The sequence below is a fragment of the Cyprinus carpio genome, chromosome B13 (assembly GCF_018340385.1).
Source record: "Cyprinus carpio isolate SPL01 chromosome B13, ASM1834038v1, whole genome shotgun sequence".
Classification (NCBI taxonomy): Eukaryota; Metazoa; Chordata; class Actinopteri; order Cypriniformes; family Cyprinidae; genus Cyprinus; species Cyprinus carpio.
In genome coordinates, this window is record NC_056609.1 from 24308574 (window position 1) to 24335426 (window position 26853).

A 26853-nucleotide genomic window follows, 5' to 3' on the forward strand; every position below is an offset into this window, starting at 1 on the left:
TATGACTTTTCTTTTTTTGGCAGTTTTTATGCTTCATGACATTTGCTTCCTTCTTATGTGGGATAGCACACCAGTAAAATCATCTGCTAAACGTGCATCTAAATAAAAGGTTTGTAAGAACACAACAGAAAGTACAGGATTGTCTTACTCCTAATGACAGTCTTTTTAACCAGCTGCTAATTTAGGTTATACTAGTATGTTTAATCACCTGTAAATTTGATCTTTGCTTTGCTAGGAGGATCAGCTTTGTGACAAGAGATAACTGCATAATATTAAATTAAAACCAGATAAACCAGTTGGTGATAAGTAATTTGAATACCACTGCAGAGGAACTGCTGAAACGTTGTCCCCAAGACTTAAAATAATGCAATGCGTGTGTCCTGTCTGTGGTTTAAAACTGGACAAAGACTCAAATTCACATGTAAAGAAATGCTTTCAGATTCAGTCTTAATATACAATAAGAAATGCACATAATATTGATACTTTCAAAATATTCTGGGTAAATGCATTTGATTCGTTTCTTGTTATCCTGTTTTATCTATTGTTTAGAACACCACAGCTAATTATTATTATTTATTTAACAATATAATATAATAAAAAGTTTCAGGTCTTCAGTCAATCGATCGATCAGTCAATCAATAAACAGCCAGTGATGGTTTGCTAGTCTAAGCATGGTTTATTGTCTTCCAGTATGGTCATTATTAGTCTGGTGGTCAGCTGTAATGTGGCACAACTACTTTAAACCAGGACCCAACTGACCAGACTGGGAGACCAGCAAGGGACCAAAAAACTATGTATAGGTGCATCTCAATAAATTAGAATGTCATGGAAAAGTTCATTAATTTCAGTAATTCAACTCAAATTGTGAAACTGGTGTATTAAATAAATTCTATGCACACAGACTGAAGTAGTTTAAGTCTTTGGTTCGTTTAATTGTGATGATTTTGGCTCACATTTAACAAAAACCCACCAATCTCAACAAATTAGAATACTTCATAAGACCATAAAAAAAAAAAAAAAAACATTTTTAGTGAATTGATGGCCTTCTGGAAAGTATGTTCATTTACTGTACATGTACTCAATACTTGGTAGGGGCTCCTTTTGCTTTAATTACTCCATAAATTCGGCGTGGCATGGAGGTGATCAGTTTGTGGCACTGCTGAGGTGGTATGGAAGCCCAGGTTTCTTTGACAGTGGCCTTCAGCTCATCTGTATTTTTTGGTTTCTTGTTTCTCATTTTCCTCTTGACAATACCCCACAGATTCTCTATGGGTTTCAGGTCTAGTGAGTTTGCTGGCCAGTCAAGCACACCAACACCATGGTCATTTAACCAACTTTTGGTGCTTTTGGCAGTGTGGACGGGTGCCAAATCCTGCTGGAAAATGAAATCAGCATCTTCAAAAAGCTGGTCAGCAGAAGGAAGCATGAAGTGCTCCAAAATTTCTTGGTAAACGGGTGCAGTGACTTTGGTTTTCAAAAAATACAATGGACCAACACCAGCAGACGACATTGCACCCCAAACCATCACAGACTGTGGAAACTTAACACTCTACTTCAAGCAACTTGCGCTATGAGCTTCTCCACCATTCCTCCAGACTCTAGGACTTTGGTTTCCAAATGAAATACAAAACTTGCTCTCATCTGAAAAGAGGACTTTGGACCACTGGGCAACAGTCCAGTTCTTCTTCTCCTTATCCCAGGTAAGATGCTTCAGGAGTGGCTTAACAAGAGGAATAAGACAACTGTAGCCAAATTCCTTGACACATCTGTGTGTGGTGGGTCTTGATGCCTTGACCCCACCCTCAGTCCATTCCTTGTGAAGTTCACTCAAATTCTTGAATCGATTTTATTGACAATCCTCATAAGGCTGCGGTTCTCTCGGTTGGTTGTTCTGTTTCTTCCACACTTTGTCCTTCCACTCAACTTTCTGTTAACATGCTTGGATACAGCACTCTGTGAACAGCCAGCTTCTTTGGCAATGAATGTTTGTGCAGGTGTTGTGAGTTGATTAGCAGATTGGCATGTCACCATATTCTAATTTGTTGAGATAGTGAATTGGTGGGTTTTTGTTAAATGTGAGTCAAAATCGTCACAATTAAAAGAACCAAAGACTAAAACTACTTCAGTCTGTGTGCACTGAATTTATTTAATACACGAGTTTCACAATTTGAGTTGAATTACTGAACTAAATGAACTTTTCCACGACATTCTAATTTATTGAGATGCACCTGTATATGTGTGTGTGTGTGTATATATATATATATATATATATATATATATATATATATATATATATATATATATATATATATAATTAGGCTCTTATTAGGATTATGAGTTTTGCTGTTTTGTTTCGTAAACAATATAGTATAATCGTTTCTAATATAATATTTATCTTTATTCGACATACCTGTCTTCTCCAGCACCTTCTGAAAACTAAAATGTCTGAAGTGAATCAATATGATAAGGAAGGGAGTGAACAACATTTTCAATAAATAATAAGGGCAGGAATCATATAGCCTACTATCGCCTGTGATAGGAACCGGTGTTGTACCGGCTTGTGTGAGCGCCTCCCTTGAACTCACTCTTACAGCACACAAAACACAAGTTTGGACAATATTTACGATCTACGACTCTCACCGCTGACCGTATGGAGATGTGATTCATTTTTCCCCCATCCAGTCTGACCGATCTGTTGTTTCAACTCGGCTGTGAAGACGGAGCGTAAGCGAATTTTTCAACGGCATGCCGAAGAATTAAGCAGCCGGGTGATCGGAGCGCCGAGAGCAGGATCGCTCTGAAATCCAACCCGCGGATTGAGGCCTAAATTCCCGAAGCGGTTAAATGTACGGTTTTTTTTTTTTAATTATATACCAGACAGATATTTGGTGAACTATAACAGTTCCTTTTTTTGCGTTTCATATTGTAGGTTTGATAACGCATCCGTTAACCTACGCAAATAGTGTTATGTTTGTGAAGGCTGGTCATTTGACAAGCAAAACAGGCTAACGCTAGAGCTAACTGCCTTTTAGGACGTAAATTCACACGACATGAATTAAAAACAAAAGCTGTTTCAACACACCATGTTTAAATGTGTGTTTTTTAAAAATGTAATTTATAATAAAATGGGTAACGTTACTAACGTTTAGTTGCATTATCAAATGTAATCAAATGCGTGTACGAATGTGTTATTTGAGAAACTTTATTTAATTGTTATTAGTCAGGCTTATATGTGTTTAATATGTTTTTATGTCTTTTTATATAGGGTTGTGTTTATCAGTTGACATGAGGAGAGAAGATACTAAACCGAGTCAGGACGGGTGAGTCGTTTATACTAATAATATTCTCGAATCACTTATAATATGTAATAATGTGTGTATAGGCTATAATTTTGTGAAAATAAAACACCGAAGTATTAGTGAATTAACGGTCCCTCCCCACTGTGTAACAAACATATTTCTATAAAAAAACGAAACAATATACTCATTCTGCCCTGTACTTGTATACTAAATTTTAGTATATTTCAAGTGACTCACAAATTCTTACTGACAAATGGGTAAAACCTAGTTGTTTGAAGGTTAAAGCAAAGATTGGAAAAGATTTAAAATTACAACTAGTTTTTTTGTGGCTGCACTGTGATCCTTTTAATGTCATCTAATGATTCTTGTTCTAAATATGCCTGACAATATTTCTTTTTATAAAGTTACACTAAATAACAATTTTTTTCTGTAAGTCATGGTAAAATATATGATAGTCATTCATTTTTGCTCAGAATTTTTTTTTTATTAAACAGGACACATTCTAATGTATGAGGAAAAAATTAAAGCTTTCATTAAACTGTCATTGTTTTGATTGCTTAAACTTTTTAAAGGGGTGGTTGATTGCGATTTCACTTTTTTAACCTTAGTTGGTGTGTAATGTTGCTGTTTGAGCATAAACAATATCTGCAAAGTTGCAGCGCTGAAAGTTTGATCTTTAAAAATTCTGTCAGTATAATTCCTACAAAAACGGCTGGTAAGGGACTACAACGAGCTTCTTCCCGTCACGAACCCAAATAAAACCCCGCCCCCAGGAACACGCAACAAAGGGGGCTAGACCATGTTGTGCTGCTTTAGAGAAGAGGAAGAGAAAACTAGGGGTGCATGTAAAAATCTGTTCATATGAATCGCGATTCCGTCTTTTAACGATTCTAATGGATTCACAAGTTTCAAAACCAATGTTCTAAAGCAGCGGTTCTCAATCCTGTTTCTCGTGTCCCCCTGCTCTGCATCTCTCTCTCTCTCTCTCTCTCATTCAGATCGTCAGATCAGCTCCAACAAACTCTTCCATTTATACACTTATTTTCACATAGCAAAGAGAAGCATTATACATGGACGCGCGTACGGATGCTGTGCTGTATTACATCTTTAATCAGAATAAAACCGTATATTAAAAGCTAACAGAAGCAGGAACATTTACAAACAACAGCGTATCTAAAAGTATGAGACAACAACAAACAAAAAAACATACCATTAAGACCCATGCTTGCACAGGTTCTGTGCGATCCTCTTCATTAATATCTGCGTCTCAATCGAGCTCAAATTGATAAGCAATATAGAGGAAGTCAATACAACCGGAGCACATTCTGAGCTTGAGGGGCGGGATGTTCAGATGTGCTCTAGAGGCGGTTTAGGGAATCACAACACACTGAGCCAGCTGACCAATCTCAGCCCATCACGTATTTCTGAGGGAGGGGCTTCATAAAAACAGGAAATAATCGAGGCGCTTGTCAAAGAAGGGACAGATCGGTGTGGAATAAAGGAAAATTATGTAAAAAATAATCAGTTTTTTAAAAAACGAAGCATGAACATATGTTAGACTGCACCCCATAAACACAATCAAGCCTAGAAAAAATACAGTCCACCACCCCTTTAAATAAATAATGTAGATTAAATGAAGCCATTTGATTTGATGACCAAAAAGTCTGAAAAAGGTACAGTAGAGTGTACAAAAATTATTCCTATGTATTGTGATCTTAAGAATTTGGCAGATAAGCACAGTATTTAGGATGAAATAACAGGCTTTTGGATATACAGAAACATATGGCATACTAAGCTCATGGTAGATCTCGAAATATTTGTTATTGCTAAAAACAGTTTCTCTATGAAGGAAATGAAAGGTTACTTCAGATCCTGACTCTTGTGTCATTGAGAGAGAGTGAGCAGAAGAAAGCATAAAACAGTAGGACTTTAAAGAATATAAACATATGCCAAGCAGTAGGGCAACAGTGATATCATAACTTAATTTTTACAGGCACTGCTCAGAGGATGGAAAGTAGCTGCCCTTAAACAAATAAGGCCTGTTTTTTTGTTATTCGTATCTGTGCAAGAAGTGCTGAGATGGTGGGACGGGGCTCTTGTGCTCTTATCACCAGCTTAACATATGTTTGGAAGGAAAATCTTGCTGTGGTTGATCTGGTTTGCATGTGATAGGCGACTGCAGCTTGCCTCTCATTTAAGGTAGCTAATCTGTATTAATGAAAGCTAAAATCCCTGATGATGCCACAAAGCACAAGAAATCCTCCAGAGACCCCCGCCGGGCAGTCTAGCCAGCGTTAGTGGAGGTATTTGCATCGAAGCGTCTGAAGTGTGCTGGACTTGTCAGGATCTTGCATCACACCTCAGTACTGTAACTGTGACTTGCAGATAAGGGTGAATCATTCTGAAAACCTGTGGGGTGTGTGAAAGCATTCTGTGGTAATTCAAAACAAAGCTTAACGATATTATGGTGAAGAGCATTGCGAAGGAATAGATGTGTAGGAATAGATGTGAATGCCATTGCTATATTTGTGGGGCTTAAATGTCAAGAGGTAGTCAGGCTTGTCTTATGAACTTTGGTCAGAGATGCTTAGCGAAGTGGAAGTGCATGAGGTTTCTTTTGTAACATTTTTTTTTCTGTTTTCTTTACAGTAATCCTACAAGCCACTTTCTGATTTTTTGTTACTGTGTGATGTTTTGTTTTTTTGTGATGTTTGTTTTTTTTTTATGATTTTGTGTTGTGTAATGAAATGTTCTGTTTTTTGTATTGGTATGTTTAGTGTAATTTATTAGGTATAGTTAGTAAACAATAATAATTATTTCAAATCTGTATAGGTTTTTATTTTTATTTTTTTATTATGATTATTGCTTAACTTGCACTACTATTCATAAGTTTTGGGTCAGTTGTTTTATTTATTTATATATTTATATATATATATATATATATATATATATATATATATATATATATATATTATATTTTTTAATATATTTTTTTTTTTTTTTTTTTTTTTATTTTTTTTTATTAATAAATGTTTTTTTTTTTTTTTTTTTTTTTTATTTTTTAGTTTATATTGTTTATTTATCATGATTTCCACAGAAATATTAAGCAGCACAACAGTTTTCAACATTGATAACAAGAAATGTTTCTTGAGCAGCAAATCAGCTTATTAGAATGATTTTCAGCTTTGCTGTCACATAAATAAATGACATTTTAAAATATATTAAAAAAAGAAAACAATTATTTTAAAGTGTAGTCACATTTCACAATATTGCTGTATTTGACTGTGTTTCTGATCAAATAAATACAGCCATAAAAGACTTTTAAAAACATGACAGGCATCTGCTTTGGTTGCACATGTGTGTGTATATTTTCTTAAACATTTTCACACATTTCACTTTAATGCATTTTTAAATTATATTTCAGTGTAGAAATGTTCCCACTTCTTCTCCGGTTCTTCCACGTTATGACACAACTGTTCAACCGTTTATCTGTTTTTCCACAGTTTTGCTGCCGATCGTTTGAGACAGGCCCTCCTCCAGCCCTGAATCCAGCATGACGGAGGTCCAGGCCACAGTGGAGTTCTCTGTGGAGCTCCACAAGTTCTATAATGTGGATCTCTTCCAAAGAGGGTAAGAACATGTTCTTATCCCGGATAAAGTGTCATTCCAGGTTGGGTTGCATACACAAATAAAATATTTTCAAGGTTGATCTTGGTTAGAAGCCATGACTAAAACAACAGGAATAGGAATGAACTGCATTTGAAAATGTTTTAAAGTGTTGCAATGTTTTATCAGGCTCCTGCTCCTCAACAAGATGAATCTTTTTCTGTAGAATGAGCAAAGATTGTCTAGTTTATGTAGACAAATGGTGGTAACGGTGGCATGTGTTTGTAGTAAGATACATAAGGAAGTTAATAGTTAAATGATATTCATGCAAAAGGGTATAAATGTGTTTCACATCCCTTTGTATATTGCTTTTTTGGTCTTAGTTTGTATTAATGTTGAGCCTAATTGGTAAACCCTGTTTTGTTCTTGACGTCTGTTTTGTTATAAAACTGTTTTGTTAACTGTAAAATGCAATACAGAAACTTGCAGCCTGCAGCTCTCATCTTCATTTAGGCAATCTATATGAGATCATCTTCACTGATATTAATAACATGCAGTGCCCATTTACAGTCTTTACAGTCTCGTTGTCATTCCTGCCATTGCTTGCCGGCACGAGTCTCAGCTTCTCCATCTAAATCTGCACGAGCTTTTCTTAGAATTCATAATTTAGGAGTCTTCTCACAACTATTTTTGTTCAGGCATGTCACACATGTCTGCTTGTACGGTTGTGTTTAATGTTGCACAGTTTTATTCTCCCTGAGTTGGCTAGCAGAGAGGGACACCTCAAAATACCTCGCTGTTTCTAAAGTGTATTTTTTTTTTTTTTTTTTTTTTAATAGCCACGGCCCAATACCGACCCTAATCTGATTCCCAAATGGGAGTAAATTCAACAGAGTTACTGCAATATGTACATTATGGTGCAGTAGAGAGGTACTGTTGCTGGATGCTTGGTGAAATTTATTGGACAAAGTCCAGTCATTTCAATAGAAATCTGTGCAGTTGGGAGTTTTGTGTGATGGAAAAAAAGTTTCCCATGCAGATCTGTCTACCCGGTATATCACCCACCCCTACTAAGTAGTAGCATACTTCTCTTTAAAGGGATAGTTACCCCAAAAATTTAAATTCTGTCATTAATTACTCACCCTCATGTCTTTCCAAACCCGTAAGACCTTTGTTCATCTTCAGAACACAAATTAAGATTTTTTTTGATGAAATCCCAGAGCTTTCTGATGTAGTCATAGGCTGCAAAATATGGACATTGGTAAAACAGTCCATGTGACATCAGTGGTTTAGCCCCAATTTTAGTTGACTAAAAATTGTAAATTGATGTAAAATTTTTTGACAAATCGCCCGGCCCTAACTTGATAATGGTGGTTAATCAAGTTAGGGCCGGCGATTTGTCAAAAAAATTTACATCTGGATTTATTTTTTTCAGAATGTTTGACTGATTCTCAAATTTTTTTTATTTTAATTTTTTTAAGATTTTTAACTAGTCAACTTGAAAATGTAACTACAACATGATTCAAGTAACTTTTTCTTCATTACCCCTCTATTTAAAGAAAATTATATTCCAAGTGCACCACACATTAAGTTAAACAAATCACTTAAGTATCTTTGCAGAAAAGATGCATGAACTACAACTACATTTTGTACAAGCTTGTCTTGTCTACAAGCTTGTCTATATATATATATATATATATATATATATATATATATATATATATATATATATATATATATATATATATATACACATATATATATATATCCCACGCATTTTATATATATAAAATATATTTCCCACCCACAATATAAAAACTGACCGCCACAAATAGATTTTATAAAAGGCTTTGACTTCATTGAATAAACATGAGCACTGCATGTTTAAAAATCAGAAAACGGTGTGGATGTTTTTGTATAGTGGTCAACTGATATTTCACTGCTGGTTATATATGCTCTACATAATTGTGTATGTGACAAATAAAAAAATCTTGAATCTTGATATTGTTTTTTGACAGCCGATGCTGATATCTTGGAAAGCAGGGGGGCCGATAATTTCAGTTGCATTGCTGCTTATGCAGGGTCAGAGAGCTCTTGGATTTCTCCAAAAATATCTTATTTGCGTTCTCAAGATGAACAAAGATCTTATGGGTTTGGAATGACATGAGAGTGAGTAATTAATGACAGAATTTTCATTTTGGGGTGAACTGTCCCTTTATGAGCCTGTACAATTTGAGTTTTCAGTCATGTCTATGGTGCAGGACACAAAGTTAGCTTTGGGTTAGCAGTTTAAACAGCTAAGTATGCATAGATCATAGATATAGACAAAATAAATGCATTTCCATATTTAACATGAAGATGCCATTTCTATTAGCAGACAGTCTCAGAATACAATTGAGGTTAACTGCAGATTGCACCAGTTTCAGTATGTGCCAGAAACCTGAAATGACCCAGCATGCGGTACAGGTATTTGAACACTCCATAGCTAGTCTTATCCTAAGCATGGAAACATGGGCATTTCAACACAGGAGAGCCTAATGGCCCATTCCTGTAATGTGATCTCTAGAGGCCATTGTGCGCTATGAAGAGCCACAGTTTTATTCGGTACAGGTAAGATTTAAGTTACAAGTGCTGCCCACATTTCAAAACCAGTCACTAGATATAACTAGAGGTGGGTGTTATGAGTATAAAACAGGTCGTTATTAGCATATAAAGTTATTTTTGCTGGATATCCATATCAAAAATGTGTTGTTGTGTGGTAAAATATGTGTATAATATAGTTTTCTGTCATCATTTATTCACCCTAATGTCATTCCAAACTTGTATCTTCTGCAGAACATAAAAGAAAATATATTGAAGAATGTTGGTAATCAAATGGCCTCAGTTCCCATTTACTTCCATTATGTGGATAGAAAATAAAATGGAGGTCAATGGGAACTGAAACTGTTTGGATGCTACATTTCTTTAAAAATATATTTTTTATGTTCCGCAGAAGATTATACAGTTGAGTTATTTTCATTTTTAGATGATCTATCCCTTTAAGTTAGTAATACATTTATGCAGCTTTACGCTTTCTATGTCACAATGTAAATGTCTAAAGAGTCCGTTTTCAAAGCAAAGGAAGAAACACTAGGTTATGGTCAGTGCTCAGTAGGGTTGTTTGGTGTCAACACAGCAGTTTGCATTCTCAGGTTAACATTCCACATCTGCTGACATTGTCACCGCGGGTCTAACTAAAACACAGAGCCATTGAGTTTGCTCAGCTGTGCGACAGGAAGCACAACGCAACCATCATTCTCCTCTTCAGGTCCTGCAGGGGGACTAGTTGTTTGTTCCTGTTCCCAGATCTGTGTTCCGGCCAGCCGGTTGTATTCTTGCATATCTCCTCGCTCCCACATAAGTGCCTCTGTGTGCTTTTGATGTCATGATATTCTTGTCAGAAGGAAAATTGCAGCTCTATTTTGGTTGCCTGAACGTCGTCTTTCAGTGCAAATGTATAGGAGGATGGAGCACAGGATGTAAACACGAGCTGTTTGGATACAGCCATGTGCTGGACGTCTCTGATGAGATCAGTGTGTCCGGATTATTCAGCCAAGCTCTGATGAGTAGAAATGAGGAACTGAGAGGGTGTGAAATGTATTTGCCGTCACAGCAGCTTCTTCCTTTCTAAGAACCGCAGTAAGGAGAAAAACTGACCAGTTTCTTAAAAAAAAAAAAAAAAAAAAAAAAAAAAAAAAAAATGCAGAAACTATTTTTTTCAAGAGGTTTGTTTGTGTTATTAGTTCATAAACTGAATTTTTCTGTGCTGAATATGGTATTAATAATAATTCAAATAAAAAAATAAATAGACAACTCAATTTTAAATGTTATGATGTGTTATGAATAATTTGGAATCTTCCAAAGTGACTCACCAAACAAACTCACTGGTTAAAATGACTCACTGAATCACTAAATAAATCAGTCTGAGCAGTTACCATTAGCCTAATTCTGTCTAATGTCTAGCATGATTTTGGTTTATTATGTTTGTTTGTAATTTAAATATATATTTAAGTCTGTGAAGTTTTATTTGGTTTATTTCTGTATATTGTCTAAGCTGAATTTCCAGTAGTCTTCAGTGTCACATAGAGTCTTTAGAAATCATTCAAATATGCTGATTTGCTGCTCAAGAAACATTTCTTGTTATTGTCAATGACAGAAAGTTTTGAAGTTATGTTTTTAAGGAAACTGTGATGAATTAATAAATTATTTTTATTTATAGAAAAAGTACAAAAGAACAGCATTTATTTGAAATACAAGACTTTTGCAAACTAACTCTCTAAAAAATAATAATTAAATAGAATTAGACTCAGTATAGTTAAATTCTTTGAGATTCTAATCCCTTACCGTACCTTCAAAGAAAGTAAGTCTCTGAACTGGGCTTCAGGCTTTTCATACATGGACTGCACTCAGTAAGAAGAAAAATATAATCAAAAAGGGTCGTTTAGATAGCAATCCATAATAAAATCTGGTGTTGGGTTTTATAGTAACAAAGCAGGCATACATTTTTACATCTGCAAGAAGTCTTGAATTCTTGTCTTGAATTCTTATGCTTATTATGAACACTCTTGTTTTCTTGTATGTGATAACAGGTTCTATCAGATCCGAGCCAGTATGAAAGTGCCGCCACGGATCCCGCAGAGGGTGGAAGCCAGTCTGCTGCATCCCACAGGTAAAAACACTTCTACATCTCAGATGAACATGTCCTGTCATGTCACGATACCACAGAAATATAAAACAAGGAACCAAAACTACTCCTTAGTTCGTACAAAACAAACTGAGTTGGTATTTAACCTTCATAAAATGTTATATATGTGTTTGGTTTATTTTTTGTCTAAAAATGTTGTTTGAAGCTGACTTTTGAGATTTTGGTTATTTGGTAAAAATAATTTAAAAAAAAATAATAATAATAACACTTACAATATATAAGTGTATTCATTTAAGAAAAATATTAATTGAGTTTGAAACTATGCTGCTACCAGTTTTGCAATGTCAGTCTTGGATATATTGTATGAGTTCTGTATCATTCCTGGATCATTGTTTGGGAGTATTTATTTGTACTGATACGTTATTCCAATTTGCCATTAATGTGGATGTGCTGAGGCTGTATTTTCTAAAGACAAATAAAATGTTTCAACCAGGTAAATTATCAGTTTTTATATCTACAGAGCTGTCTTTAGGCTGTATATTTCAAAGGAATGCAGCTTATCTTCAGTTATGAGGGTTAAATGTCTTGCCTTCCCTTTCTAACAGTTCTCACAGCTTTAGCCTTTGGCTCTCTTAACATTACATCAACAATCACCTCAGGGCTTACAGTGATTGACACAGTGGGTTGAAAGAATATTTGCCTGTGCTTTAACAGGCTCTGTGTCTGTTGGAGTGTGTAATGTCTTACACCCTGTGGTGAAATGTGGTGAGAAGCATCATTATCTGTCCAGTGATTCCTCAAATTCTTTCCTAATACAAGTATCAGGGCAGTGTTTTAGCTTTGTGTTTAAAAAGCATGTGTAATGTTGATTGACATTGATAACAGTCAGATGCCAGATGTACTAACACTAAATAAGTTTGACGTTGACTCCATTAATGTCAAACTTGTGTTGGTGCACTTTGTCACGCCATATTTGCATGTACACAAATAAGGTGGAAAGATTTACAGAGAACAGAATGATATAAAATGGAAAAAATAACTAATTAATAATTAATCAATGGGCTGTTTGATAAATTTTTTTATATAGTTTTATGGGGATGAATAGAACATATCTCTAAGCTTTGTAAAGCCCTGCGAATGTGTGTTTTCACACAGGTTCGGATCTGGCTTTTCCAGCATCAGTTCAAGATGATGTGGTCTGCAGCAAAACCTTTCAGATCCTTTATAAAAACGAGGAGATTGTAGTCAACGACGTCCTCGTATTCAAAGTGATGATGCTGCTAGATGTAAAGAAGGTAAGCGAATCTCATGACTCAAACATCACGCACAATAAGAGTTCAGTGATAAAATCGGCCTCTGTATGCGTCACTGGTGGGTGGTGATAGTCTTTTCTTCCCCTGCAGGTGGAAGAGTTCTTAAATGAAATGGACTTTCAGCTGTCTTTGGACCTGTTCTTTACCGATGGCGACTACTCGTATGTAGAAGAATAACTGAAAAAAAAAAAAAACAACCCTGAAGATTTTACCGTTGCTTATATTTAGAGTTAGGGATTTGAACAACACTATTACCTAAAACAGTTGTTTCACATATAACAGTGTTTGTTTTTGTCTGTGTCCAGGCCCGAGGACCCAACTTCTCTCCAGAGCATCAGCAGTCGAACGCTGCGTTTGCACTTTAGCCTCCACAGAGGCATCCACCAGCACGTCAACGTCATGTTTGACTACTTCCACCTGTCTGTCATCTCTGCCACAATCCATGCATCACTGGTGGCCCTGCATCAGCCTCTAATCAGGTCAGCAGTACACTGAGAACTGGACCTGCAGGTCATAGTAGTCATTTTGAATATGTCACAACAGTGGAGACTGTAGACTGCTGTGCTTCCCAGGACAGAAAATACTCGGTGTGGTGAAATAAATGTGTTATATCAAAATTGTGCCTTTATTTTAAAAGCAGTCGAAATGTGTAATACTGTATTTGACTTGCAGTGTTTGTCCCCTCAGTTTCCCACGGCCAGTCAAAAGCACCTGGTTGAATCGTAATGCTCCGGCACAGAGCAAAGACTCTCTCATTCCAACGCTGGAGTCTGTGGTGTTCGGGACCACCTACGTCAAGCAGCTGTCCCCAGATGTAAAAATACAAGCGTACACACACACACACACACACAGTGGTGATGCGTACACACATATACTGGCACTTCCATATTATGTATTTTTTTTATTGGTTTTTTTTTTATGAGGTTTATTTGGGATGGTGTTGTTTTTTTTGTTTTGTTTTTTTTTTGTTTTAGTCTTTTATTACTTAACATTTGCAAAGCAAAGTACAGAGGCAGTGATTTTCTCATATCAGTGAGAGTTTTAAATGTGTCCATAAATAGACATCATTATGTAACTGAAAGGCTTGAGCTGTTGCTGTAAATAAGATGATGTGATTTTTACATTACGGCAATTCTCTTGAGACCCCAGTCACATTAAGATGTCATGTAGGTTTTTGAAGGACCATAGTGAGCTCTAGCTGAGATCATCTTTTTGCCTTCATTGAATAAGAAACTTTTCTCAAATGCAAAAGATTTTTATCACAAAAGGGAATTGGGTATTATCATAATGCAAAAACTTTTAATGTTCCTGCTGTTGAGGCAGCGTTCAGTGATTCATCAAGTCCTCTTTCATGATTTGCAGGGCAAAACCTTCCTGGTGTCGGATCAGTGCCTACAGCACGCCTTGAGCCTGCACCAGAACATGTGTGCCAGCTTGCTGCGGGCATATCAGGGCCTGTTCTGCTATTTAACCTCCCTGACCAAGAATCTTCCCGCATCCCAGCGCATAGAGCTAGGTATGTAGTCTGTCAGAGCTGAGAGAATAATAGTCTTGTTTCCAACCTGAGTTGCAAGACTGAAATGATTTATTTTAAAACATTTTTACACAGCACTTCAATCTTTGACCCTGTATAAAGCTTTTTTGTAGCTGGTTGTCATGAAGTTTTGCTTTAATTTGCTATGCAGGGTGTAATTTCAACAAACTTTGATTACTAAAGACAGTTTAATTGCTGAGCTTCAGTATGTGTTCTGGGTTGAGCAATATACACTACTGTCCAAAAATTTGGGGACTGTAAATTTTTTATGCTTTGTTAATCAGAAAGGATTTAATAAATTGATCATAAAAGTGACCAAAAAAACTGTTTTAAATATTTTATAGTTCTCATATAAATCCAACAGTGTATCATGGTTTCCACAAAAAAAAAATATTAAGCAGCACAAATGTTTTTAACATTGATTAAAATAAAGGGGAAAAAAGTTTATTGAGTACTAAATAAGCAATTTAGAATGATTTCAGAAGAATCATGTAACACCGAAGACTGGAGTAATTATTACTGAAAATTGGCCATCACAGGAACAAATTATATTTGAAAATATATAAAAATTTTACATTTCACAGTATTACAATAATTACTTAACTTTGACCAAATGAATGCATCCTTGTTGGGCAAAAGAGAAAAATTTTGGAAAAAAATCTAAAACATTGTAAAAAAAATCCCTCCAACCCAATCTTTTGAACAGAAGACCTTAAGAAATTAGTGTGGTAGAAATTTAAATTTAGGGAGAATATTTAGACGATCTTGTTAGGGAAAAAATATATAATATAATATAATATAATATAATATATAATACCTAATTGGAAGTACATTTAGAGAATATAATATAATATTGAAAACCCTGTGGCTAAAAGACAATTACATTTTTCAGTGCACCATGGAATATTTGATTTGGTTGTGTGCTGTATTTTCAGTGCACCATAATATATGTGTGTTGTGTGTGTGTATATATATATATATATATTATATATGTGTGTGTATATACTGTATATATATATATAATATATGTATATATATATAAAATAGTTTTTTTCCATTGTAAGTGATTGTGTAAATGATATTTATTACATTTAAACTTTTATATATTAATGTTTATTTTATGCTTATTGCCTTATATATATCTGTAAATCTGTCTTGTTGTGTATGCTTTAGATCATTTGCTTTCACATATTAATATATATGTTTTAATCTCATCAGAGCCCATCAGATCACTGAATACTCACTTACACTAATGTAACCATTCACTTGAAAATCTATTTAGAGACTTTTGAAGAGCTGCTGTTCTGGACTTTTATGTTTTAATGTTTATTTAACTGCGTAGTATATGCCTCTGCCCTCTCTTATGTATGAGTCAGCATGCGGATGCTTTATTCTCCCATTTTTGTGTGTTTGGACCTCAGATCTAGTCTATAATACGTCTTTCCCTCCAGAACATTCACCCTCACTCACTCAGTCAAAGCTAAACTACTCACCCCTTGCTGCTTCTGACAGTGACTGAACCTGCATGTATTTAAGGGTTAATTTTAAGCTCAAACAGCAATAGGGGAGAGTGAAAGTTTTAAACGTGCCTATATGTGCAATCCCACCACTAGCCAAGCCCAGCATGCAGGTCCTTTATGAACGAGTTCTCAGAAGACCTTACCCTCCAGGCCAAAGCCACGTCTACATAGGTATGTCCCTCCAAAACCGCCCCTCAAAATCGCTCCACATGCCTCTTGCCTTTCATTCGTGTCTTTTTTTTAGCTTTCTGTCTTTCTTCAGTTCCCTGTAACTTGGACGTTTGTCACTTGTTTGGCAAGTGTCCTTCAGTGAGGGAGCTCTAACTTAGTCCTCCTTTCCTTTAGTAGTGTCTCAGATCTCAGGCTGACTTGGGATCAGTCTTATTGCTGAAACATTGTTGGTATTCTCTGTCCTTTGACTCCTACTTCCTGTGCTGTTGATCCTCTAGATCCCTCTCATGTGCTGTCAATCACTGGCTCTTCAGACAGACCCTTCTCTCTCTCATTCACTCCATACTGCTGCTGTAGGACCAACATTTTCACTCTGCTGTGTGTTTTTTAATTTTTTTTTATAGAGGAACTTGATGTGGAGGCCCGACTTAATGAGCTTTGTGAACAAGTCAAGGTATGTCAAGGGAAGTTAGTACCATTTAATACCAAAAAAATACAGAGCAGGATGTGTCCCAAACAAGTCAATATCTTTATTAAACTTTATAGAATGTTATAGAATTTTATTGAAGGGTCTTGTTACCATCTGGCAACATCTGTAAAGCAGAATTTGGTTATTTTACAGTTAATGAGTAATGTTGCTCATTTATAAGTTATAGGCCAAAAGGTTGGAATGTGAATCAACAAATCAGATAAAATGAATATGAATAATGATGTGTTTTGCTTTGCATCCATCAATTCTCAAGTACTTAATTCACTGAATTGTACAAACATAGGCATTACAACTTGGAAATTTAATGTATAAATAATTTTTGTTGAATTTCCAGCAAAAATAAATACATTGTGAGAAATACCATTATTGTAATATAACATTACTCAATCCATAAGTTAAGGTTATACCTCTCACCGCTGTGGTTGTTGCTTGGCTGGTGTATCATGATGGTGCACTACACTCTTTTATATTTATGGTTGTGTGTATGTATCTTGTAGCAGAGGGCAGAGAGCCCAGATGAGTTGGCTGAACTGGTGAACATGAATTTGGCACAGCTGTGCTCTCTGCTCATGGCATTATGGGGGAATTTCCTGGAATTGGTGTCCCTGAATGAGCGGGTCTCTGCGCTGTTGGCACAGGAGCACCATACACTACGGGTGAGTTTGAGATTTTTATCATATGCATATTCTAATCGCATACTTTCATTGTGTTATGCGTTGCATTCTGACACATTTTGTAACACAAAGATGCATGAAATTGATGTTGCATAGTTAGGAGTGTTTGTGCACAGTATATTTCTGGCTTTACTTATGTTGCATTTACAATTTTTAGGTGCAAAGATTTGCAGAAGCTTTTTTTTGTCTTGAACACCCAAGACAGAGTGCACTGGCCTACCAGGAACTGCAGTACGGCTTCAAATATCATTACTGTAATGTAGTTATTTAGCACACAGTGAAGATTTGAATTATCATGATAATTCAAATGAACTACTTTATTCAACAGTGCTCACAGTCACCAACAGATGACCACAGCTATCAAGAACTCCTCCTACTTCTTGTCCTTGCCACCTCTTCCTGTTGAATGTGCTGATCTTGATGGGGATGTGAACTCCCTACCAATCATCTTTGAGGACAGATATTTGGAATCAGTTACTGAAGGTATGTGTAACAGCACTTCTGGATCAATAACATTATAATAAATATAAATCAGTGGTGTTTGATCCTGCTTCTGCAGGACCACCTTCATAGATAGATTAACTCCAACCTATCTGGTTCAGTTATGTGTTTTATAAGGGTTAGAGTCTAACTCTGCAGGACTGTGGCCCTCCAGGAGCAGTGCTGAACATATGAACTAAATTTAGTGAATAGGTTTGGTTATAAAAAGCTTAAAGGTTCAGACTCTTCATAAGGCAATTCACCATTATTTCCTTAAAGGGAAAGTTCACCCAAAAATTAAAATTGTCATTAATTACTCACCCTCATGTCGTGTCAAACCTGTAAGACCTTCGTTCATCTTCGAAACACAAATTAAGATATTTTTGGTGAATTCTGAGAACTCTCTGCCCCTCCCATAGACAACAAGGATCCTATCACAAGCAAGGTCCAGAAACATAGTAAAAAAAAAAAAAAAAATACAAAAAAAAAAAAAATACTTTATTCAACAATTTGTGTTCTCCACATCTCTCTGGCACCATTTTGGAGTGTATCACATACGTAAACAACGTATGCAATGTATGTACAAGGATAAGTTGTTTATGGTTTGATCTGAGCAAATTATTGAATAAAGTTGTTGTTTTTGTTTTCTTTGCTTACAAAAAGTATTTTTGTAGCTTTGTAAAATTACGGTTGAACCACTGGTGTCACATGGATTATTTTAACAATGTCCTTACTACGTTTCTGGACCTTCATGTAAGGATCCTTGCTGTCTATGGGAGGGTCAGAGAGCTCACAGAATTCAAAGATATCTTAATTTGTGTTCCAAAGTTGAACGAAGGTCTTACAGGTTTGGAACGATATGAGGGTGAGTAATTAATGACAGAATTTTTATTTTCTGATGAACTATCCCTTTAATGTTAGTTTGCACAATGGAAACAGTCCCTGTAGTTAAGGGACTATTCACTTAGGATAAATAGTCTGCTAAATTACTACTTACCATATTTCTTCTACCCTGAGATCGCGATGGTCCATGGCTTGGTCTTCACAACACCAGGAGCAGCTCTGTGTCCACTAAAGCAGACAGATCCAACTCAAAGGATTGTATTGCTAGTGAATTGGGAGGCCTCAGCCTGTACCCAGATAAGCAGCAAGCTGCCCTTGCCACGGCTTGGCCTGAACAGAATGAGCCTCCCCTCAAATCCAAAGCCAAATCTATCAAGCTAAAGAAGAATGCCAAGACTGAAAATTCAAAGAAGCTGATCAGGCAGAGCTCGAAAGACTCTGTGGTCCTCACAGGCTTCAAGAATTTAAAGGTTCCTCATGGTGAACCGACCACCAAGTCCAAAGAAGTTGACACTCAGTGCAATCCAAAAGACGAGCTAGATGATGTAGGCAAATACATCCACCAGAATGAAACTGCAACCACGCATTGTGCTCAGAATACTAAACACTGCACCACAAGCGACATTCAAGGGGACGCCAGTATCCAGAGTGACAGCTTTTCCAATCTTTTGAGTTTGCATATGCAGGCTAGGCCCCAGGCAGGTACTGGAGCAGAAGCCGCAGAAAGCGCAGCTGCCAGAATTGATTCCACACATCCACCCGCTGGGCTCAGACATATTGATGTCAAACCGAGCGACAAGGACCCCTACCAAGGCGATAAGGTCACCATTCTCTTACCGCACCACTCAGATCCGACCGCCAAGAGGGATGTTTCAGAGATCACACAGACCAATTTCTCTGAGTTCAAGAGTCGAGTTGGGGATGGTGCCACATTAATCAGAGCTTGTGGAGCCGCGTTGAGAAGTGATTGTGTTCCTCAAGCTTCCTCCAGGCTCTCAGACTCCGGAATCGAGAGCGAGCCCAGCTCTGCAACACAGTTAGCACCGGTTTCTCCATCTCCTTTTGCGAATACTAGCCTGGAGGCACCTACAGAGCCCATTCTACAGAGTGCCCTCCAGAGACCATCTCCGCTCAGCCCTGCCTCCAGAGGAGCCACCACCTTGGAGGGTCTCAATCCAGAGAGCACCAGCGGCATCAGCGGAGTCCAGTCTTCCCTCACCTCCATTAATTCGCTCCCCTCGGATGATGAGGTGGAGACGGAAGTCACTAGCAGAAAGTCCAGCATCCTGCTGCAGGAGCAGAGCCTCATATTTTCAGGAGAATCTCATAACCTCCCGTTATCGAGCTTTAGAGTTTTGGCTCAACAAAAAGCCTCTATCAGTCATGGAGATAGGCTGGTGTCTTACAATGAGGACTCTGCTCTCCAGCCCCGCTGTGAAACTAATGCTCCTGACAGGCCGACAGGATCTAGTGAGACCGATGTTCCAGGTGGTGCACCTTCGGGGCCAGAAGCATGTAGTGAGCCTCAGACGGCTGCCCAGTCCAGTACATCGGTCACAAGCAGCACGGACCTGGTGAAGAAAGGCTTTGTGGAGAACTACTTTGGCTCCCGTTCCAGCACTGATGTATCGGAGATCAGCCCATTGGAGACTGCAGCTGTAACGCTGGGGATTCAGACTTGCCCCAATGCTAATGACGAAGAGGACGAGGAGGAAGAGCAGGAACATGAGATGATTGAGAACGGTTACTACGAGGAGACAGATGGGCTGGTTTATGTTAATGGACTCCCAGGGGATGAAGGAAAGTGTGAGGATGAGGGAGCAGAGGGAAGGACCCTTTTTTATGATCACCTGGGTTTGGAACAGCTCCAGGAAACATACATCCCCTCAGCAAGCCTGGATACACTGCCTTCTGGACCAGCACCAACCAGCAACGACCTGTGCTGGTACAAGAGCGCCCCCACTGCTCAGATGATGGCGTGAGTTTTCTTTTTTTTTTCTAGCCCTTTAGTTTTGGAGTTTTCCATGCACAATATATATATATATATATATATATATATATATATATATATATATATATATATATATATATATATATATATATATATATATATTGCCAGAGGTCAATGTTTTTTTAAACTGTGAGACAATTTTTCAGGATTGTTTGAATAGAAAGTTCAAAAGAACTGTTTTTTGTAAATTAAAATTTTTAAATAAATGTCTTTAATGCCACTTTTGATTAATTTAATACATCCCTCCTCAATAAAAGTACTGGCCCCTAACCATTGAACACCAGTATATGTTATTCCAAACAATAAAGTGTCTTTGCCTTCATAGTCTTTTAATAAACTTAAATGACTTGCTTCATTTCTCATTTCCTTTTTGCCTAAAATCAACTAGGTCACACTATAATATATTAATATGTTAATGTGAATTTTAATGATAACCAGCTAGCTATTTAGGCATTATATTAGGCTACTTTCCTAGGTAATGCCATCTTTATATAATCTTTGCAAAATGTTTTGCAGTAATTTAATGCAAATTATTATAATAAATGTTACAACAAATAATGGCAAATAACTGTAGATTTGAAAAATATTTTAAATGCTCTTTCACATTGATTGTAAGCTGGGATTCTGTTACTGCATTAAGACATTTATTAGAAGTACATAAAAAGGAGAAGCATTAAAAGAGTTCATGTTGCTGCAGATTGTAGATGCATGAACTAATAGTTCCTTTTATTGTGTCACTGTTTGATGGTGTGTTTCAATCTTTAGGTTTGCTCAAGCAAAAGAGGAGTTGAAGCAACTAAAGTTGCCAGGCTTCCTGTACAGCGAGGTGGCACATCTGGCGTCCACTATGCCATATTTCAGCATGGATGAGGATGAAAACAGTGATGAGGGCATACACTTAATAGTTTGTGTACATGGTCTGGATGGTAAGCAGTCACAGTCTTAATGTTGGTAAATCCTATATATAAACCTGAGTCTACATTGACAGATTCAGACAAATTTTTCTTAAAATAAAAACTATTTCTTTAGGTAACAGTGCGGATTTGCGTCTAGTGAAGACTTATTTGGAGCTTGGTTTGCCTGGGGCTCGTATAGATTTCCTAATGTCAGAACGCAATCAGGTAAACTGCAGAACAAGCACTTGGTTTGGGCTGTTTCTAGAATTAATAAATTATGTATTATACAAATAAGAAAAAATAATTAATAAGTGCTTCTGAAAGGTATAAAGTGTATGTTTAATCACTGATTAAAATTCAATAGGCTCGGAAAAGAAATTTAAATGTGATATATTTAGAAATATTAACCTTCTTTATATTTGGTTGTTATTCAAGAATGACACATTTGCTGATTTTGAATCCATGACTGACAGACTTTTGGATGAAATTGTGCAGTACATACAAATCTTTAACCTCACAGTTTCCAAGATAAGGTAAGATCTTTTCCTCAAACTCAAATATATGAGAAAGTAAAACTCAGATATGAGAAAGCATAACAGTATTTTTACAGACAACATTTTTAAAGGGTTACTCCACCGCAAAATGAAAATTTTGTCATTATTCACTTACACCCATGTCGTTGCAAACCCGTAAAAGCTTCTTTCGTCTTCAGAACACAATTTAAGATATTTTTAATGAAAACCGGGAGGCTTGAGACTGTCCCATAGACTGCCAAATAAATAACAGTGTCAAGGTCCAGGAAAGTATGAAAAGCATCGTCAGAATAGTCCATCTGCCATCAGTGATTCATCGTTATGAAGCGACGAGAATACTCTTTGTACACGAATAAAACAAAAATAACGACTTTATTCAACAATTCCTCTCCTATGTGTCTCTCCAAATCAGTGTAGCGCCATTTTGGCAATTCTGAGCTGGACGCAGGTGGCGTACGCTCTTCTGTGTCAGCCTCGCTGGGCCGGTGCGCTGTTTGCTTTCAATAAAAAAAAAAAAAATTATTCTGTTTGAATAAAGTCGTTTTTTTTGTTTTCTTCGTGTACAAAAATATTCTCGTCGCTTCATAACGTTATGGTTGAATCACTGATGGCAGATGGACTATTCTGACGATGCTTTTCATACTTTCCTGGACCTTGACACTGTTATTTATTCGGCAGTATATGGGACAGTCACAGGCCTACAAGTTTTCATCCAAAATATCTTTAATTGTGTTCTGAAGACTAACAAAGCTTTTACGGGTTTGGAATGACATGGGGGTAAGTGATTGATTAAAATTTTCATTTTGGGATGGAGTATGCCTTTAATATCCCTGTCCAGTGTGACAATTTACAACGATTGATTTTGAGGGTTTTAGACACCCACTTTTGTCCAGTTATCTTACATATTTTTATTAAATAAATTAAATATTGTTGTGGGGTCAAAAAAATAGTCTAAAAAAACAAACACTAAAAAAAATACACAAATTCACCACAGGGACATATTTTAAATACTGGGGAACTTTTTGCCCTCAGCCTTGGTAAATTTTTGACTCTGGCTTTGGCCCAAAAGAATCCCTCACCCCTCCCCTCTCTTCTAAGACTATGAGGTCTGAACCAGTGTGCATCATGGTACATTCTGGCCTCATAGGGGGCGCACTTGAGCACTATTGTGCACTATAAAATGACAAATAACGTGAATTTAAAATGAATTTTACAAACATGCAAATGGAGGTCAATCCAAGTATGCCAGTTTGCACTGGGCCTTAAATTGAATTTTCTTTTAACCTGGTTGAAAATATGAGCTTGTCAAAAGTAAAACGCATCTAGCCTTAGGATGACAGAATCACCATGTTGTCTTTCTCAGTTTTGTGGGTCATTCTCTGGGAAATCTGATCGTGCGCTCAGTGCTGACGAGGCCCAGGTTTAAGTGTTATCTCAGCAGACTGCACACGTTTCTATCTCTGTCTGGACCACATCTTGGCACGCTGTACAACAGCTCAGCCCTCGTCAATACCGGTAACCCATCCTCATGAACTCAGCAGTTTTCTGTAGACAGTCCTTTACGAGCCATTCATTTTTAAACTGTTCCTCTCGTTTTTCTCTGTGTCAGGGTTGTGGTTTATGCAGAAGTGGAAGAAATCGGGCTCTCTGCTGCAGCTGACCTGTCGCGACCACTCTGACCCACGCCAGACCTTCCTCTATAAGCTAAGCAAGAAAGCAGGTGAGTGTGACGTTATTTTGGTTCCACCAAGTTGATGTTAGTTCGATTTTCTCCATATAGAAACTCTTAAACTCTGTTTCAGGTCTTCACTTCTTTAAGAACGTGGTGTTGGTGGGGTCTCTTCAGGACAGATACGTCCCCTATCACTCTGCTCGAATAGAGATGTGTAAAACAGCCTTAAAGGACAAACAGACTGGTGAGAAATAAAGGAAGAGTTTTCCTCATTTATTTACCCTCATATCTTTCCAAACCCGTGTAACTTTTACTACCAAAAGTTTTGGGTCAATGAAATTTAAATGAATACTTGGCAACGATAAAGATCTTAGGTTTTAGGATTGTTTTACTGCTTCTAACAACATATTTCTCTCCTTTATCTTTTTGTGTGATCAGGTCCAGTCTATGCTGAGATGATCGAGAACCTTCTACTCCCTGTGCTTCAGAACAAAGACTGCAACCTGGTGCGTTACGATGTCATCCATGCGCTGCCCAACACCGCCAACTCCCTGATTGGCCGGGCAGCCCACATCGCCGTCCTGGACTCTGAGATTTTTCTGGAAAAGTTCTTCCTGGTGGCAGGGCTCAAGTTTTTTCAGTAGCTTTGCTAGATCGGAAGTGAATACCTCACTGCAAACGGACGTTTTTCTGGTTCTTTTTTCCTCTCGGTTTTAAGTATGCTCTTGGAGGTAAAGCAAAATATATCAGTGTTATTTTTGTTGTTGATTTCGTTTCTATTTAGTCTGTTGTGAATGTGGAACTTACAGTTTTTACTTTTCTACTGCCTTTTTTTTTAATCGTCTATTCATTAAGAAAATCAAACCTCCTTGTGGTATTTTTTTTTTTCAGTGTTATTTATGTACAACTTTAATTTTTACCATTTTCATTTAACAATTCATTCTATGAAACGATCTTATGGTGAACTGGAAGTGTAGCTGCTAAAAAAGAATGAACTATTTATTCGGGGTGGAAATCCAGGTCGTTTTCATGGTAAAAGCATGTTCACTTGAACACTTTGGAATCTAGGTTTGGCTTGCATCCGAACTGCATAAACATATTTTCTATTAAGAAATTGCCATTTGACTACACATTTTTTTACTTTTTTTTTTTTTTTTACAACGTCAAAGGCTTCCTGAACCTAGACGAACATGATTGTAGCTGAAACGAAGCAGCCTTGGACCGCGTGTTGGTTTTATACGATGTCTCTGGTGCCCATTGCATTCTCATGCACAATATCAACCCAGCCTGGAGTTGGGTGGAGAAAACGCACGCTTAGCATGTTAGTATTTACTTTTTATTAAAGGAGATACAGGTAACAAATTAACAATGGGCCAGGTGTATGGGCTAGAGGGTTAGTCAGTTTAAAACAGCACAATTACTAGTAATCGGATCACATAGTTGTGGGAAAATATTTATGTTCAGTTTCCTATGGATGCTTGTGTGCAAAATACTTTAAATAAAACATTGGAATTATCCTGTTTTTGTTAAAATGGTTTTGTAACATGAACTCCACATTTCATTAAATGTATTCGCAATAAATGTTTTTGTCCTCTTTATTTTTTTATTTTTTTTTAATAGAAACTTTGTTTTCATGGATTACTGTATTTATTTTAAATTAAAGGAATAGTTCCAAACCTGTGGAAGGCTATTTCCATAATGGTAGGTAATTACAATCTCACAGTTGTAAATTTAGTTGTCCCATTTTGTAATTTTATATCTTCCATTTGTGACTTGATTTCAGGTGATGACTTGTGTGCTATATCATGAGTATTTTGAAGTCATACAAAAGCATTGCGTAAGGCACATTAATACAAGGTAATATTATACTTATAAAACACACCACTTTTATGGTATTTTTGGTCTTTCTATAAACTGTCCTTGTATGAAAAAGAGTTGCATGTTGGGTCATTGACACATTTTCTTCTCTAGATGGCACTGTTTACTAGATCTTGGTATGAAAGACATCTTATGCTGGTAAACTTTTGATGCATTTCATATTGTACTTAGTGTTATTTTTTGTATCATTGCGATACTATTATAGTTTTTGGTAATATTTCGCCATTATTTTAAATTTTTATATTTTCTAGTTTTAATGTTTTTATTGAAATTTTAATGTGTTTATTTTAGTTATAATAATTTAGTTCTTTTTTTATTTGTTTTAGGGTTTTAGTTTATGTAATTTTTACTGAATATTAATTTAAATTTGTGAAATGAAAACGAGAAATGTTGCCTTGACATCTAGCTGAAATAAGTTGATGTTTATTTTATTTTTCTTATTTAACTTTAAGCTAACTCTAAATTAAAAACTCTGGTACTTAGTTTATTTATTTTGGAATTAAAAATTTTGAATTTCATTGCTACTAAAAACATTTTTTTTGTGTGCATGGAATGATCCTGTATAATAGAAATGTTTTCCCCCTCTGTTTAGCTCCTAGTGTTTTGCTGCATATGGCCTCTTGAAACCAGCTGATCTTTGGAATGTGGGGTCACCATGGAAACCTTAAAGACCTAAATGAAAGCAGCCTGTTGAGCAGCACCACCCCCAGTTCTCCAGACTCCCTCTCAGAGTGCCGGACGGTGATGCGGGATGATGCCATGAGGTCCAGGCAGGGAAAAAGCCAGGGATTGAAAATCATGTGAATATGATCACAGCAGGGGTCAGTGGTTGAAAACAACACACAGCTATTTTCCTGGAGACTCTTAAGAGGCTGAAATTGGCAAGACAGCGGACATCTTTTTTGCTCATTGGAAGCAGAAGATAATCCCTAATGGCCTGTCATGACCCCTAACCAGCCCTTAATCACCCCACACAAACAGCACAGCTTATCATACACTCCTGTTTTCATGCTGCAATGTCAGTCACACACATTTAAATATTTTATTTGCCAAATCACCATTTGATCTAACTTTAATTGTTTGATTTGATAATTCTGCACTATGATCAGACGTTTGAGTGGTTAATTGTGGGATGGCGGTGGTCTCCACTGCCCTGAATTAGTGTAATCTCAGACAGGTTAATGCTGATCTTGATTAGTAATCTGATTTTTATGGATTTAATCTGACCCAGACAGGTCCAGAGACTTTA

At 36.7% G+C, this 26853-nt stretch overlaps 1 protein-coding gene across 2 annotated transcripts; it reads left to right on the forward strand.

Moving 5' to 3' along the window:
* The first annotated feature begins 2516 nt into the window (after window positions 1–2516).
* fam135a (family with sequence similarity 135 member A) lies at window positions 2517–25307 on the forward strand. Of its 2 annotated transcripts, XM_042737395.1 has the most exons (22): window positions 2517–2846; window positions 3264–3320; window positions 6803–6929; window positions 11534–11613; window positions 12745–12884; window positions 12993–13063; window positions 13208–13381; window positions 13590–13716; window positions 14265–14418; window positions 16050–16127; window positions 16532–16581; window positions 17115–17273; window positions 17449–17522; window positions 17620–17774; window positions 18789–20592; window positions 21391–21551; window positions 21655–21746; window positions 21957–22054; window positions 23418–23569; window positions 23664–23774; window positions 23857–23970; window positions 24165–25307. In XM_042737395.1, the coding sequence occupies exons 3-22, from the start codon at window positions 6853–6855 to the stop codon at window positions 24368–24370; spliced, it is 4077 nt and encodes a 1358-aa protein (XP_042593329.1). In that variant the 5' UTR covers window positions 2517–2846; window positions 3264–3320; window positions 6803–6852; the 3' UTR covers window positions 24371–25307. The 2 variants fall into 2 exon arrangements, with proteins under 2 accessions (XP_042593329.1, XP_042593330.1); XM_042737396.1 differs by lacking the exon at window positions 16050–16127 and having other exon boundaries at window positions 3266–3320.
* The last annotated feature ends 1546 nt before the right edge of the window (window positions 25308–26853 follow it).